Raw genomic sequence first — 17557 nt, forward strand, 5'->3', positions numbered from 1 at the left:
GTTTGCCTCCACTGACACTGCTGCGACCCTGCTGCCTCCTGGGCAACCCACCGACTGTTTTGCTCGCTGCCAAGCTGCCACCCTCTTCTCCTGATGATGCGGAAGCAATAGCCTGATGACGACGAGGCTGCCAAGTGCGATCAGCCTCATCATCATCAATTAGGGTCTCCGCCTCACTACTAGCCCCCTCGGCTGCGTGTGGGTCAGGAGACAGACCTGTCTCTAGACCGGCTACCGAGCCACTCTCCTCGCCACTACTTCTTCGCCTGGCTGCTGAAGAGGCGGATGTCTCCCCCCGTTCCTGACCGCCCTCTGTTAGCTCTTCCTCACTGTACAGTGGGGCTGAGCCCACAGCATACGATACTTCGCTTGGTGAGGGAACACCAAAGGACAGGGGCAGGTCGAGGACACGTGATTTCAGTGGGCTTGCTCCCGGGCCATGCCAACTAACAGTTGTGTCTGACGTACCCACCGACCGTTGGCTGTAGGTGTCAGAGGTGACCTGGGAAGAGGAAGACGACCGAGCCAACCAATCCATGACGGCAGGGTTGTCGGTGGAGACACGACCGCTGGATGACACCGGGAGCACTGGCCTCTGGCTGCGACTAGTGCTGCCTCGACCCCTTCCTCTGCTGCCACGTCTGTTCGCTCCTAAAACATTGCCTCCTCTGCCACTCCTATGCATGTTGTCTGACATACTCTTTAATTAAACGATTCTGTGTCCCTCAGTAACAATTCTGTGTCTGTCCCTGAGTAACAATTCTGTGTCCCTGAGTAACAATTCTGTGTCCCTCAGTAACAATTCTGTGTCCCTGAGTAACAATTCTGTGTCCCTGAGTAACAATTCTGTGTTCCTCAGTAACAATTCTGTGTCTGTCCCTGAGTAACAATTCTGTGTCTGTCGCTGAGTAACAATTCTGTGTCCCTCAGTAACAATTCTGGGTCCCTCAGTAACAATTCTGTGTCTGTCCCTGAGTAACAATTCTGTGTCTGTCGCTGAGTAACAATTCTGTGTCCCTGAGTAACAATTCTGTGTCCCTGAGTAACAATTCTGTGTCTGTCCCTGAGTAACAATTCTGTGTCTGTCCCTGAGTAACAATTCTGTGTCCCTCAGTAACAATTCTGTGTCCCTCAGTAACAATTCTGTGTCCCTGAGTAACAATTCTGTGTCCCTCAGTAACAATTCTGTGTCTGTCCCTGAGTAACAATTCTGTGTCTGTCCCTGAGTAACAATTCTGTGTCTGTCCCTGAGTAACAATTCTGTGTTTGTCGCTGAGTAACAATTCTGTGTCCCTGAGTAACAATTCTGTGTCCCTCAGTAACAATTCTGTGTCTGTCCCTGAGTAACAATTCTGTGTCTGTCCCTGAGTAACAATTCTGTGTCCCTCAGTAACAATTCTGTGTCCCTCAGTAACAATTCTGTGTCCCTCAGTAACAATTCTGTGTCCCTCAGTAACAATTCTGTGTCTGTCCCTGAGTAACAATTCTGTGTCCCTAAGTAACGTTTCTGTGGCCCTAAGTAACAGTTCTGTGGCCCTCAGTAACAAATCTGTGTCCCTCAGTAACAATTCTGTGTCCCTCAGTAACAATTCTGTGTCTGTCCCTGAGTAACAATTCTGTGTCTGTCCCTGAGTAACAATTCTGTGTCCCTGAGTAACAATTCTGTGTCCCTCAGTAACAATTCTGTGTCCCTCAGTAACAATTCTGTGTCTGTCCCTGAGTAACAATTCTGTGTCTGTCGCTGAGTAACAATTCTGTGTCCCTCAGTAACAATTCTGTGTCCCTCAGTAACAATTCTGTGTCTGTCCCTGAGTAACAATTCTGTGTCTGTCCCTGAGTAACAATTCTGTGTCCCTCAGTAACAATTCTGTGTCCCTCAGTAACAATTCTGTGTCCCTGAGTAACAATTCTGTGTCCCTGAGTAACAATTCTGTGTCCCTCAGTAACAATTCTGTGTCCCTCAGTAACAATTCTGTGTCTGTCCCTGAGTAACAATTCTGTGTCCCTAAGTAATGTTTCTGTGGCCCTAAGTAACGGTTCTGTGGCCCTCAGTAACAAATCTGTGTCCCTCAGTAACAATTCTGTGTCTGTCCCTAAGTAACAATTCTGTGGCACTAAGTAACGTTTCTGTGGCCCTAAGTAAAGTTTCTGTGGCCCTAAGTAACGATTCTGTGGCCCTAAATAACGTTTCTGTAGCCCTAAGTAACGTTTCTGTGGCCCTAAGTAACGTTTCTGTGGCCCTAAGTAACGGTTCTGTGTCCCTCAGTAACAATTCTGTATCCCTCAGTAACAATTCTGTGTCTGTCCCTGAGTAACAATTCTGTGTCCCTAAGTAACAATTCTGTGTCTGTCCCTGAGTAACGTTTCTGTGGCCCTAAGTAACGGTTCTGTGGCCCTCAGTAACAAATCTCTGTCCCTCAGTAACAATTCTGTGTCTGTCCCTAAATAACAATTCTGTGGCCCTAAGTAACGTTTCTGTGGCCCTAAGTAACGATTATGTGGCCCTAAGTAACGTTTCTGTGGCCCTAAGTAACGATTCTGTGGCCCTAAGTAACGATTCTGTGGCCCTAAGTAACGTTTCTGTAGCCCTAAGTAACTTTTCTGTGGCCCTAAGTAATGTTTCTGTGGCCCTAAGTAACGTTTCTGTGGCCCTAAGTAACAGTTCTGTGGCCCTCAGTAACAATTCTGTGTCCCTCAGTAACAATTCTGTGTCTGTCCCTGAGTAACAATTCTGTGTCCCTAAGTAACGTTTCTGTGGCCCTAAGTAATGGTTCTGTGGCCCTCAGTAACAAATCTGTGTCCCTCAGTAACAATTCTGTGTCTGTCCCTAAGTAACAATTCTGTGGCACTAAGTAATGTTTCTGTGGCCCTAAGTAAAGTTTCTGTGGCCCTAAGTAACGATTCTGTGGCCCTAAGTAACGTTTCTGTAGCCCTAAGTAACATTTCTGTGGCCCTAAGTAACGTTTCTGTGGCCCTAAGTAATGGTTCTGTGTCTGTCCCTAAGTAACAATTCTGTGTCTGTCCCTGAGTAACAATTCTGTGTCCCTCAGTAACAATTCTGTGTCTGTCCCTGAGTAACAATTCTGTGTCCCTAAGTTACGTTTCTGTGGCCCTAAGTAACAGTTCTGTGGCCCTCAGTAACAAATCTGTGTCCCTCAGTAACAATTCTGTGTCTGTCCCTAAGTAACAATTCTGTGGCCCTAAGTAACGTTTCTGTGGCCCTAAGTAACGATTCTGTGGCCCTAAGTAACGATTCTGTGGCCCTAAGTAACGTTTCTGTAGCCCTAAATAACGTTTCTGTGGCCCTAAGTAACGTTTCTGTGGCCCTAAGTAACGTTTCTGTGGCCCTAAGTAACAGTTCTTTGGCCCTCAGTAACAATTCTGTGTCCCTCAGTAACAATTCTGTGTCTGTCCCTGAGTAACAATTCTGTGTCCCTAAGTAACGTTTCTGTGGCCCTAAGTAACGGTTCTGTGGCCCTCAGTAACAAATCTGTGTCCCTCAGTAACAATTCTGTGTCTGTCCCTAAGTAACAATTCTGTGGTCCTAAGTAACGTTTCTGTGGCCCTAAGTAACGTTTCTGTGGCCCTAAGTAACGATTCTGTGGCCCTAAGTAACGTTTCTGTAGCCCTAAGTAACGTTTCTGTGGCCCTAAGTAATGTTTCTGTGGCCCTAAGTAACAGTTCTGTGGCCCTCAGTAACAATTCTGTGTCCCTCAGTAACAATTCTGTGTCTGTCCCTGAGTAACAATTCTGTGTCCCTAAGTAATGTTTCTGTGGCCCTAAGTAACGGTTCTGTGGCCCTCAGTAACAAATCTGTGTCCCTCAGTAAGAATTCTGTGTCTGTCCCTAAGTAACAATTCTGTGGCCCTAAGTAACGTTTCTGTGGCCCTAAGTAACGTTTCTGTGGCCCTAAGTAACGATTCTGTGTCCCTCAGTAACAATTCTGTGTCTGTCCCTAAGTAACAATTCTGTGTCTGTCCCTAAGTAACAATTCTGTGTCTGTCCCTGAGTAACAATTCTGTGTCCCTAAGTAACGTTTCTGTGGCCCTAAGTAACAGTTCTGTGGCCCTCAGTAACAATTCTGTGTCCCTCAGTAACAATTCTGTGTCTGTCCCTAAGTAACAATTCTGTGGCCCTAAGTAACGTTTCTGTGGCCCTAAGTAACAGTTCTGTGGCCCTCAGTAACAATTCTGTGTCCCTCAGTAACAATTCTGTGTCTGTCCCTAAGTAACAATTCTGTGGCCCTAAGTAACGTTTCTGTGGCCCTAAGTAACGTTTCTGTGGCCCTCAGTAACAAATCTGTGTCCCTCAGTAACAATTCTGTGTCTGTCCCTAAGTAACAATTCTGTGTCTGTCCCTGAGTAACAATTCTGTGTCCCTAAGTAACGTTTCTGTGGCCCTAAGTAACAGTTCTGTGGCCCTCAGTAACAATTCTGTGTCCCTCAGTAACAATTCTGTGTCTCTCCCTAAGTAACAATTCTGTGGCCCTAAGTAACGTTTCTGTGGCCCTAAGTAACAGTTCTGTGGCCCTCAGTAACAATTCTGTGTCCCTCAGTAACAATTCTGTGTCTGTCCCTAAGTAACAATTCTGTGGCCCTAAGTAACGTTTCTGTGGCCCTAAGTAACGTTTCTGTGGCCCTAAGTAACGATTCTGTGGCCCTAAGTAACGATTCTGTGGCCCTAAGTAACGTTTCTGTGGCCCTAAGTAACGATTCTGTGGCCCTAAGTAACGTTTCTGTGTCCCTAAGTAACGTTTCTGTGTCCCTAAGTAACGTTTCTGTGGCCCTAAGTAACGTTTCTGTGTCCCTAACTAACGTTTCTGTGTCCCTAAGTAACGTTTCTGTGTCCCTAACTCTCTCCCTGAATACAGCCAGGTCTGCCTCTGTTGAATGACTGGAGGCAAATGGAGAATTCTAAAATGGCCGCCATTTATAGCTCGACCATTACACTGTGCTGGCTGGCTGGCTGCTGATTGGCTAATGCGATCACATGTCATGAATGAATGCATTATGGGTCAGCGCGCCTTGTCTGCGCGCCTTCCCAGACATCCCTGCTCCGTCGCCGCACATGTCGCCGCCATTTTAGGAAAAATTTCGAAATTTTCCTAATATTCGAAACGAATTCCACTTCGCCTACTTCGATTCGCTCATCTCTAATTCCTACTCAGTGTGTTCAAGTGCCGTTAGTTTTGCCTCTGGCTTCCTCTGTATCCAAGTAACCTGGGAAGATTCTGGATGTATAGGTGGAACTCATGCAGAACACAATATGGATATTAATGCCGTTCCATCCAATCCCAGGGATGGTAGCTCTGATGGATGCTGTGAGAGAGTGTTTAGTCTTTGGGCATACTGAGCTTGTGGTCTTTCCTGGAGAGGATTGGCATGCTGCCTGCCGAGGCACCTGCTGCCATGTGGCCTCAGGTGGGCGACCTGAGGGCCTGAAATAAGAGAGAGAGTGACCTTGGTTCTTCAGAAAGCTGACTGAGGGGAGCAGTCTGCCAAAGATTTGTCTGGTATCACTGGAGAGTGTTGCCTGGAAGATTGGAAAGTGGCTACCATTCTGTCCTTGGGCCTTGTGAGTACAGACACTGTGGGATTGGAGACTCTGTGTGCTTAGTTATCCTTTTGGTGCTGTATAGTCAGCATGGGTCCTGAAAAGTACTTTCCGTTTAACCCTTTTTGACTCTGGGACGTTTCTCATGGCTGCTATTTAAGTAAATTCTATCTTCACCTGTAACTAGTTCTATTTCTGGAGTATCCTACTAAAACCCCTTCTCCCTATCCAAATTCTCCAACAATAAAACTACAAAAACAATAACCCCTAGACTGATCATTGGAGACAACAAGCAAAATTGTGTGTGTGTACCTGGCTGTGAAACTACCTTGTGTCTGGCTGCGAGACAAAAAGACCTGGACAACACTACAGCAGCTCCTGCAGACATTTTCACAAAATCCGTCTACACCAGTCTTTATGAATTCCTTTCTGATCATGGAAGGTTCTTTACCTTAATGCAGAGAACCTTGTGCCTTTAGGCAGAAAACTAGATTGTATGGTTATCTAGACTGACCTATGCATCATGTAGAATAAACAATTGTTGAAGGACAGACAAGTGTTTCAGAAGGACATGGGAAAGGTATTTAAAAATCACAATTAGTAAATACATCGAGTGGAATTTACCAAGACTTTAGCAGACGGACTCTGGAGTAGCTGTGCTTAATAACCAATCAGCATCTAACTTCAGCTTTTTCAGTTAAACTTTGAAAATGAAAGGTATACCCTGATTGGTTGCCATGCACAGCTGCTCCAGATTCTGTCTGTCACTTTCCCCTCAATGTCTTCAAATTCCCCTTGATATATTTAGGAATCTTGAGATGTGCAATACATGATTTAATGTCACATGCAAAGAAACCAATGAAATCATTTCTAGTAAAAAACAAAAAACAGAAAGGGTATCCTGTTATATGTCTTTATTGTTCTAGTTCCATCCTATCTACAGAAATTATTTTGCATATTCACTTCTTTTTTTTTTTTTGTTATTCCAGGAAAGAAGGAGAAGTTTCAAGTGCATTTCAAGCGTGCAGAGGGTTACCCCATTGACCTCTATTACCTCATGGATTTGTCTTATTCCATGAAGGATGATCTGGAGAATGTGAAGAAGCTGGGAAGTGACATTCAGCAGGTGTTACACAAAGTTACCAAGTCTGTGCGCATAGGTATGACCTAAATGACAGCTTGAACTATGAGGAAAATGAGAAGTATGGCCATGAAAGTTTCACTATGTAGTCTGTTTGATTTTCACAGAATTGGGTAACTGTTGTGTTGTCTATGATGTTTCTAATTTTTTAGAAACCAGTTACCACCAGCTGTCAGGGAAAAACATCTACTGGCATGAGTATGGGAAATAAGTAGTGATCCCTGGACATTAGTAGTGATGGGACTGTCTGATGTGTGCATAGACTGATTGTGCGAATAGACCGACTGTGTACATGATCTCTGCATATATCGGCAGTCTAAGCTATCATTTAGTTCTTGGATAATTTCCAGGGCAAATTTATATCTGAAGTCAAAGCTTGGAACCATACCTCAAAAGATAAATAAGGGCAAAGATAGACCAATGTTATCAATGCACAGCTCAGATTTCATTGATGCCTGCTGAATTGGCCAAATTTCCAGCAGTGGTTGGCCAGAAACACTGGACTTGACAAACTTTGATGGAAAAATTGAAGCAGCTGGGTCATAAAATTGTCAGCTGAACAGTGTCTGCATCCTAACTGATGCAATCCCTATTTGATTTTTCAGATAGCCACAAGTGCTGCAGCTGTCTAAATACAATAGCTGGGAGGGGAGCTTCCTTCATCCATGTTGTTTAGCATAGATAGAGAATTTGATGCTTGCATAGCTAACTTAAAGCATATGTGAACCCTCACTTTGGAAAACAACCCAATCCATTTAAAATAGACATGCAAGGCAAAACATGTGTGTACATATAAAAACATTATAAATACCTATTTTGTATATTTTTTTTGTAATTGATCACATAATCTCTGCTCTCAGCTGCATAGCAGGCTTAGAGAGGTGGGGGTGAAGAAACAGCAGTACACCGATTTTCATAGTGAATGGCTGTACAGAGGGTGTGTCAGCACAAGTCTTGGTTGCAGGAAAGAAAATCGCATCATTACTCATTTTTCGACTGCCTTAGTCATTATTTTTTGTCTGTTTACCTTTGAACTCAAGTGCTGCCTTCCTCCTCTCTTCTGAGGTCTTTGATCTGGTGAATGCATATTGTTCAGAGGGGGTGGAGAAGCACAATGGTTTAATCATTATTGCACTGTTCTGCTGGAATTTGTTTCTTCTTTGAAAATGTGGAAGCGTTTCAGAGGACTTTGTTTTTCTTAAGTTTTATATTCATGCCTAAGCACAATTTTTCAACTTTGACATGTTAGTAAAACTGTACATACACTATATTGCCAAAAGTATTGGGACGCCTGCCTTTACACACTCATGAACTTTAATGGCATCCCAGTCTCAGTCCATAGGGTTCAATATTGAGTTGACCCACCCTTTGCAGCTATAAGAGCTTCAGCTCTTCTGAGAAGGCTGTCCACAAGGTTTAGGAGTGTGTCTATGGGAATGTTTTACCATTCTTCATGAAGCTCAGTTGTGAGGTCAGGTACTGATGTCGGATGAGGAGGCCTGGCTTGCAGTCTCCCCTCTAATTCCCCAAACTGTTCCCACAAAGTTGAGAGCATGAAATTGTCCAAAATGTCTTGATATGCTTATGCCTTAAGAGTTCCCTTTACTGGAACGAAGGGGCCAAGCCCAACCCCACACCATAATCCCCCCGCCACCAAACTTTACACTTGGCACAATGCAGTCAGGCAAGGACCGTACTCCTGGCAACTGCCAAACCCAAACACGTCCATCGGATTGCCAGACAGAGAAGCGTGATTCATCACTCCAAAGAAATTCTGAAGGACCCTCTACACACTGGTATATACCCTTTCAAGCAGACTATGCAATAAATAGGGATATTTAGTATGTGTGAACTAAATATCCCTATTTATTGCATAGTCTGCTTGAAAGGGTATATACCAGTGTGCAGAGGGTCCTTCAGAATTTCTAGTGTTAATATGTGGTTACACCCCTTTAGCACCTGATGGATAAATGCATGCACTAGCTGTTGGGATTTGAGCACAGGTATCTCTTGTTTGTTTCATCACTCCAAAGAACACGTCTCCATTACTCTAGAGTCCACTGGCGGCTGCTTTACACCACTGCATCTGACACTTTGCATTGCACTTGGTGATGTAAGGCTTGAATGCAGCTGCTCAGCCATGGAAACCCATTCCATGAAGCTCTCTATGCACTGTTGTTGTGCTAATCTGAAAGCCACATGAAGTTTGGTGGTCTTTAGCTATTGACTCTGCTGACAGTTGGCTTCAGCATGCGTTGGCCCCGCTCTGTCACTTTAAGTGGCCTACCACTTCATGGCTGAGTTGCTGTTGTTCCCAGTTGCTTCCACTTTGTTCTAATAGTACTAACAGTTGACTGTGGAATATTTAGTAGCAAGGAAATTCCAGGGATGGACTTATTGCACAGGTGGCAACCTATCACCGTACCACGCTTGAATTCAGTGAGCTCCTGAGATCGACCCATTCTTTCACAAATGTTTGTAGAAACAGTCTGCATGCCTAGGTGTTTGATTTTATACACCTGTGGCCATGGGGGAGACTGGAACACCTGAATCCAATGATTTGGAGGGGTGTCCCAATACTTTTGGCAATATAGTGTAGTCTACTGTCACTGTATAGAGTTCTGTGATACATTTTAAAATCAATGAATATTGGTTCGTTTGTTATACTGTTCAAGAACCATTTCTGTGTTGTGACCCAATGCTCTAGAAATTACATTTTACAACATTTACTGTATATTATTAGACTAATACAAGTTGAAGTATAACACAGGTGCTTGCTAAATAAACCAGTTAAAGTTCAAGAATGATACGCATTCTCTTGCCTTTATCTAATAATCCTACATGTTACGTGATGCTGATTTTTAGAAACTCTACTGCACGCTGGACAGACTGCAAGGAAACACCCTGGGAAACATCTCTTACATACCTGAGTCCCACTCCGTGTACCTTTTTATATAATACACCCCTCTTCTGCTCTTCATTTTACTATCCTCTGTTCACAAATCTCATTTCTTTACCCCTCTGCTCCACCCCAAAACTTGTACATCTCCCCCTCATTGCTATCATCTCCCTACTATTGCTTTCATCACCTCCCCAAAATGCCTCTTCCACTCCTCCTTCTCATTTTCCTCTCCTCTGTTCCCAAAATCCATTCACTATATCCCTCTGCTCCTCCCAAACATTTGTATATTGTGCCCTCACTGCTTCCCTCACCCCTCTATGGCACCCACCACCTCCTCCTATTACTCCACTCTCCCACTGACCCCAACACCTCCACTAGTAGTTTCTCACGCTCCTGCACATCCCGCTCCCATGCCACCTTTCTCACCCTTCTCCTCCTCATAACCGCGGGGGACATCTCCCCGAATCCTGGCCCTCCACCACCTCCCGCACAAAACCCTCCCGCCTCCACGTCCTGCCGCAACCCCTGCAACTTAGTATCTGTCCCCCTGCTCCCTAAAATCTCCCCCCCGTTTTCATGTGCACTCCTGAACGCCCGATCGGTGTGCAACAAGCTTACCGCCATCCACAACCTCTTTGTTTCCCGCTCCCTCAACCTCCTGGCGATTACGGAAGCCTGGATCCAGCCCACTGACTCTACCTCCCCTGCTGCACTCTCCTACGGCGGTCTCACCTGGACCCACTCACCCAGGCCCAACGGTCGTAAAGGTGGTGGGGTTGGCCTGCTCCTGTCACCGCTGAGCACCTTCCGAGTCCTCCCAAACCCCCCCTCCCTATCCTTCTCCTCCTTCGAGGCCCACTGCGTCCGACTATTCTCCCCAACCCCCCTGAAGATTGCTGTGATATACCGGCCTCCTGGATCCATACCCCGCTTCCTGGAAGACTTCTCCTCCTGGCTACCCTTCTTCCTCTCCTCTGAGCTACCCACTATCATCCTTGGGGATTTCAACATCCCTGTCAACCTCGACAACCCGGACACAGCCCGTCTCCTCCACTTAACCTCCTCCTTTGCACTTGCACAGTGCATACAATCCACCACCCACTCCGACGGTAATATCCTTGATCTTGTCTTCTCCAACCGCTGCGCTCCCCACAACCTCACTAACACCCCCTTCCCTCTCTCTGACCACAACCTGATTACTTTCTCTATCTCCTCATCCTCCAATGCCTACCCTTCCAAATGTCACACTACTACCAGCCGTAACCTCCGCAACCTTAACCCTGCCTCCCTCCACGCCGCAGTTGATCAACTCCATGACCGCATCCTCCCCCTGTCCTGCCCCGACTTGGCTATGACCGCCTACAACAATGCGCTGTCAACAGCCCTTGACTCACTAGCGCCTTTAACCACACGCAACATCAGACCCCGACCGCTCCAGCCCTGGCAGACTGATCACACCAAAACCCTCAAACGACACAGTCGTGCCCTGGAGCGACTATGGCGCAAAACCAAATCCCAACAAGCCTTCACCCGATACAAATCTGCCTTCCACACCTGCACCTCCTCCCTCCATACTGCCAAACAAGCCTACTTCCTGACCCTCATCAAGGCCCTCTCCTCCAATCCTCGCCGACTCTTCTCCACCTTCAACTCTCTACTCTCGCCCCCCCCACCTCCACCCAGCACCTCACTCACTGCCCTTGAGATTGCCAATCACTTCAAAAACAAGATTGACACAATTCGCAAGGACATTGCCGCAACTCACACGCCGTCTCAACCCGTCCCCTCTCACACAGCTACCCCCTCATCCCCCCTCCCCCTCGACATAACCCACAGGGACTTCGTCGCTGCTCAAACTCCCTCCAACCCCCTTCCCCCTCACTCAGCTACCCCCTCTACACCCCTCTCCCACGGCCCCACCACTGCTCTAACCTCCTCTCCCACCCCACCCTACATTCCTCATACTGAAGCTCCCCCAACACTCCGCACCTTTGACCTTACTACCATCGAAGAAGTCTCCAGGATCCTCTCTGATGCCCGCCTCACCACCTGCCCCCTTGACCCTATCCCCACACAACTCCTACGACCTCCCTCCCCCTCCATCCTACGCTCCCTCACCCACATCTTCAATCTCTCCCTCTCCTCCGGCACTTTCCCTTCCCCTCTGAAACATGCACACATCACCCCCATACTTAAAAAGCCCTCCCTGGACCCCAATGACCCGAACAACCTCAGACCCATCTCCCTGCTCCCATTTACATCTAAACTCCTCGAGCGCCTAGTCTACGCCCGCCTATGCTCTCACCTCAACGACAACTACCTCCTCGATCCCCTACAGTCCGGCTTCCGTCCCCTACACTCCACCGAAACTGCCTTACTCAAACTCTCCAACGACCTGCTAACCGCCAAAGCTAATGGCCACTATTCAGTGCTCCTACTCCTTGACCTCTCTGCGGCCTTTGACACAGTCGACCACCCCCTCCTCCTCAAAAAACTACACTCCCTCGGCCTCAGAGATTCTGCTCTCTCCTGGCTCTCATCCTACCTGTCACAACGCTCTTTCAGCGTTACCTATAATGCCACCACCTCCCTCTCACTCCCCCTCTCTGTTGGGGTCCCTCAAGGCTCTGTCCTCGGGCCCCTTCTCTTCTCCATCTACACCTCCTCCCTTGGCCGACTCATACACTCTCACGGCTTCAACTACCACCTCTATGCCGACGACACACAAATCTATCTCTCAACCCCCCACCTCACCCCCTCGGTCTCCGCCCGAATCACACACCTGTTGAGCGACATATCAGACTGGATGTCGCTCCACTTCCTTAAACTGAACCTCTCCAAAACCGAGTTTCTTGTCTTCCCTCCAGCCCGGACACCACCCCCCATTGACTTCTCCATCATGTCCAACAACGCCACCATCAAACCCGCCCCGCAGGCCAGAGTATTTGGTGTTATTTTGGACTCCAACCTATCCTTCCAGCCCCAAGTCCACTCTTTAACAAACTCGTGCAGACTCCACCTCCGCAACATCGCCAAAATCCGCACGTTCCTAACTCCAGAAACCACTAAACAGCTCATCCACTCCCTCATCATATCGCGACTCGACTACTGCAACTCCCTCCTCACTGGCCTGCCTTGCCGCTGGCTATCCCCGCTTCAGTCCATCCTGAATACGGCTGCCAGACTCATTCACCTTTCCAACCGCTCCGTTTCCGCCACCCCCCTCTGCCAATCCCTCCACTGGCTTCCGATTGAGCAACGGATCAAATTCAAAATCCTAACGCTGACGTACAAAGCTGTCCACCATACTGCCCCGAACTACATCACTGCCCTAATATCCAAGTACCGCCCAGCACGCACACTCCGCTCCTCACAAGACCTCCTTCTCTCTAGTTCCCTGGTCTCCTCCTCCCATGCCCGCCTCCAGGACTTCTCCAGGGTGTCACCCATCCTCTGGAACTCCCTGCCCCAACCCATCAGATTATCACCTACTCTCCTCTCCTTTAGGCGCACCCTGAAAACCCATCTCTTCAGGGAAGCCTACCCCGCCCCCTGCTAACTTGCCGACCTCCTCCACTCTTCCTACCACTCCATCCCCCACAGCTATCTCCTCCTGTGCCACCATCCCCTCCCTCCTAGATTGTAAGCTTGAAAGAGCAGGGCCCTCGATCCCCTCATGTTTTGCATTGTATTGGTATTGTTCTGTCACATGTTCTGTCCCCCTTTGTAATGTACAGCGCTGAGCGAACTATTGGCGCTTTATAAATACTGTATAATAATAATAATAATAATAATAATAATAATATTACAGTTTGTTTTTTTTACTGAAAACAGTACAATCAAACAAATAACTAATAAATGTCTAACAAGCTACAAAGTGGATGCTGCATAACTGCTATCTTCTAGTCTATAACCTAATAGATAAAAGCAGAGAACTCTGGTGATGAACTTGATTGCCAACCACAGTTTCTTATTTTTTTGATTATTTTACAGGCTTTGGCTCATTTGTGGATAAGACAGTGTTACCCTATGTAAACACATTACAATCCCAGCTGAGGAATCCATGCCCAACGCGGACAGAACACTGCCAACCGCCCTTCAGCTACCGAAATGTTCTGCCCTTAACTTCAAACCTCACTTTGTTTCAAGAACGAGTCAGTGCAGAAAACATCTCTGGAAACCTGGACTCTCCGGAGGGAGGGCTTGATGCAATGTTTCAGGCTGCTGTGTGCACAGTAGGTGTCTAACATTTATTTGAAATATCTATGGTCCATTTTTTAAAGCAGAATTCCAGGTATAGATATTTCGATACTTGTGTGTGAGCAGGTTCAGGTAGGGACATGGGAAAGTTTACGCTCATGCCCCTAGAGGCTGACGATGTATTTGCTGAAACAAGTGAAGTGGCGATGAACGATACTCTCACCCCTTACAGATATCAGCTCTGTTCTCTTTCTTAATTCTTCCTGTTATAACACTCCAATCAAGCACTTTTATTTCAGCAATTTGTGAAGCATTTCTGAGCCAGTGGCTGACGTTCAGCATATACCGGACTCCACCAGCCATTAATCATCACTCTTCCCTTGACCTGTGACCCAGTTGTCATTCACTTGTTTCTTGTCCACTGAAGCTCAACACTGCTATATACTTCAGGAAGCCAAATTTCATGCTTTCAATCCTCAAAGCCTTGGCCTAAATGGGTAGTAACTACCAAGATATACTCAGGGTTTGAGGGGAACAGTTGAAGAAAAGAAAGAGCTCTGGGGCAGGATTAAAAACTAGAGAGGAAAGGTGAAGATCCTCACCCCACTTTTCTGTTCTCTTCTTTTTTTTCCTTGTTTATCATGCACCCCTTTTCCTGTACTCAAAACATACAATATCCCCTCTCCTATGACCTGCACTACATCAAGAAGCAATTGAACGCATAGGTTTGTAACCAAAACTGAATGCATTTACTTAATGTGTGTACATTGCACCTCCCTTCTCCCATTACATTATGTTTATTTCTATCTCTTCATATATTGTATTATGTTAAAAATAAAACTTATTTAAAAAAAAAAGACATTTTAGTAAATCTATGTACCTCACTTGCTTGAAATTAAGACTGTATGTGATGGCTTACTTGATGACACTCTCCACAACCTATATCTGTATCACAGGACCACATCGGTTGGAGGAATGTTACACGTCTCTTAGTATATGCATCTGATGATATCTTTCATATGGCTGGAGATGGAAAATTATCTGGCATTTACATGCCGACAGATGGCCGCTGCCATCTAAATGAAAATGGGGAATATTATCAAAGCAATATATTTGTGAGTACAATCATATCATATGAGCACATCTAAGCGTTTACTTTATGCACTGCTTTTTCCTAGCACAGCCAGAAATACTGTGTGATTAGGTGACTGTCATTTGACAGATATGAGGCAAGATGAGAATATTATCTTTCACAAACCTTCTAGGCAGATAAACTTGTATGAGCCAGATTAGAGATGGGAAGACCTGAAAAAAAACCCAGAAAAATTGGGGGGGAAAAAACTATTTTTTTTTCAAAGCTGTTTTTTTGGGGGGTTCGGAAAAATTGAAAAGAAAAAAGAGTGTGGAATATGTACTTTTACAATGATAATTCATATATCTATGACATGGTATTCAAACTAAATAACATGAAGATTTCTAAGACTTTATGTAAAGTTCTAAATTATTGCTCTCCCAGATAAAAATAAGCAAATGCTGGAATACAGTTCAAGTAACACTGTAGTTGAATGCAGTTCTCAAACAAGAGAAATACAGTATGCATTTCTGCCACTAGGGGACTGCAGAGAAAATCCTCCAGTTTAGTTTGCTTGTGGACTCCATCTTGTACCTCCTACAATTGGATTATTGTTGGGATGCAGTAGATGATGGTTTCTGTCCTCCTCTTAAGCCTTAATGCACAGGTAAAGGGTACATTCATCTGACAAATTAGTTTATCTTTATAACCTTTAAATGATTCCTATTAATGTTCTCTACCATCACAGCATAATGTTTACCTATAGTCTGGTCAGTAAATTGTTTTTTTGTAGAATGGTGAGACCAACATCTAGAGTTTGAAAACATTTCCACAGTGCAATTTCTGCCGAAGGCAAAGCTGCAATTTTAAGATATTATAAGAAGAAATATTATTTTCCAATTGCTACAAGGATGACAAAACACATCCTTGTATGCCAGAGTTGCCCTAAAGACATTAAAAATACTTTATGGAATTAAAGGATGATGACCATTAGGAAAGTGCAAGTAGCTTTTTTCTCTAGCGTTCTTAGTCCAGAAACACTTTCTGCTATTGGTGCTGATTTTTTTTTTCTTATGTTGATGGTTTCATGCTTTTTTTGTTGCTTTTTAGGGAAAAGGGGTGGTTACCTGTTCTCAGGTATAGCCGAAATGATCTTAAGATATACAGTCCTTTTTATTCCATTTGTGATGAAAAAAAAATACGATTTGAAAAAGCAAGTTTAGTTTATTTACTGCATAAGCTGTACTTTTATTTCAAGCATAATACTTTTATATACACAACATTTCACACTCCTAGTGTAACAAAATGACTTTCAATTTCTGAAAGTACTTCATGCTGAATTTTTTTCCACTTTTGTTTACAAAAATATCCTTTTTGTCTGGGAAAAAACAGGGGTGAAAAAAACTTTTTTCCCTTGGCTTCAAAATGTCCTGAAATATTACATCTCTAATCCAGATACCGTTCTGCACAGTTTCCCTTCACAACCGTCCCTTGTATTATATTGCACTGAATTACTAGTGCAATTTAAAAGTATGCAAATTACAGCAGCTAAGAAGTGCTTGCAAAAGAACAGATATTTGGTCAAGCATTTTATTAGCTGTGGAAGAAATGTTGTAGCTCGTGTACCACCCCTGAATATTTACTACATTTAAACAATTATTTTTCTTGTAGCCACATTACCCAAACTGTCCCCATAGATAACACTTAGGCTTTCCCAGGTGCCTATATATACACCTTACAGCAACTTTTTGAGTGCATGGGAGCCCCAAAGCTGAATAAGCTGTTTATTCCGCTGTGTCCTTTGGATATGGATTCTAAAAAGGGAGGGTTAGGTTTATTATATGCAGCTGGTGCACGCTCGTATTCTGATGACAGAAGTTGCAGAGTTTGCATCCTCTGTGTTTTACTAATCTACATTGTGTGAAGTGCTGCCTGAACGTTAGCCATCACCTAAGTAGGGAGAACATTTTTTTTTCCATTTTTTTGTAATGTCTAAATATGTTTCTTTTTCAGGATTATCCATCTGTGGGACATCTTTCCCAGATACTCACAGCTGCCAACATCCAGCCTATTTTTGCAGTTACCAGCACCGTCCTTTCAACCTATCAGGTACATATGTGTTTTTAAATAATACTGTGGACTTCACCTCTACTATTCTTTGAATAGCCAAGCCAGTAAAAGCTTAGTGGTAGTAGGACAGAGGTGTAAGGGCTTCTTTCACATTAGCTGTACTGCTTACTGCCTTTTAAAAACTGAAGGGCAGTATAGCAGCAGTTCACAGGCATTCAGGACCAGCCCGAACACTTGCTTTTTTGATTTTGTACTTTACATTTTTGAATGTTCATTTTACAACAGGGACCATCCTGCAACTATGAGCTTGACTTGACTTGCGCTTGCGATGCGGCCCTGTTGAATTCAGTGGGTGTGTTTGACCCATCAAACTCTGCTCCCTGAGTCCAACAAGCCATGGCTGGGGAGGGGGGCAGTGAGACCATGGCACAGCTGCCTGTTTTTACCTCTTCCTTTTCACCTGTCTGAAAGAGCCTTTAAAAAGTAAGAAAGTCTAACACCTTGCCACAAGAAAGGCATCACACACAGAGTTGTTTTAAGGTCTATCCTCTCTGTAACTCTATAATGATTCCATTGACTTACACACATCATTCCAATGGTTTTGGAGGTTTGCAGAAAC

At 45.0% G+C, this 17557-nt stretch overlaps 1 protein-coding gene across 1 annotated transcript in view; it reads left to right on the forward strand.

Annotated features, from left to right (window-relative positions):
- Positions 1-17557, forward strand: part of ITGB7 (integrin subunit beta 7) — a 71644-nt gene that overhangs the window by 19709 nt on the left and 34378 nt on the right. Inside the window, exons 2-5 of the mRNA XM_089691464.1 lie at positions 6543-6713; positions 13590-13831; positions 14753-14911; positions 16882-16977. Of these exons, the coding sequence (XP_089547590.1) occupies positions 6611-6713; positions 13590-13831; positions 14753-14911; positions 16882-16977 (600 nt within the window). The 5' untranslated portion in view covers positions 6543-6610. The remainder of the gene's footprint in view (positions 1-6542; positions 6714-13589; positions 13832-14752; positions 14912-16881; positions 16978-17557) is intronic.

This window comes from Staurois parvus, unplaced genomic scaffold (assembly GCF_062004578.1).
Source record: "Staurois parvus isolate SC_StPar_1 unplaced genomic scaffold, SC_StPar_1.0 ptg000562l, whole genome shotgun sequence".
Classification (NCBI taxonomy): Eukaryota; Metazoa; Chordata; class Amphibia; order Anura; family Ranidae; genus Staurois; species Staurois parvus.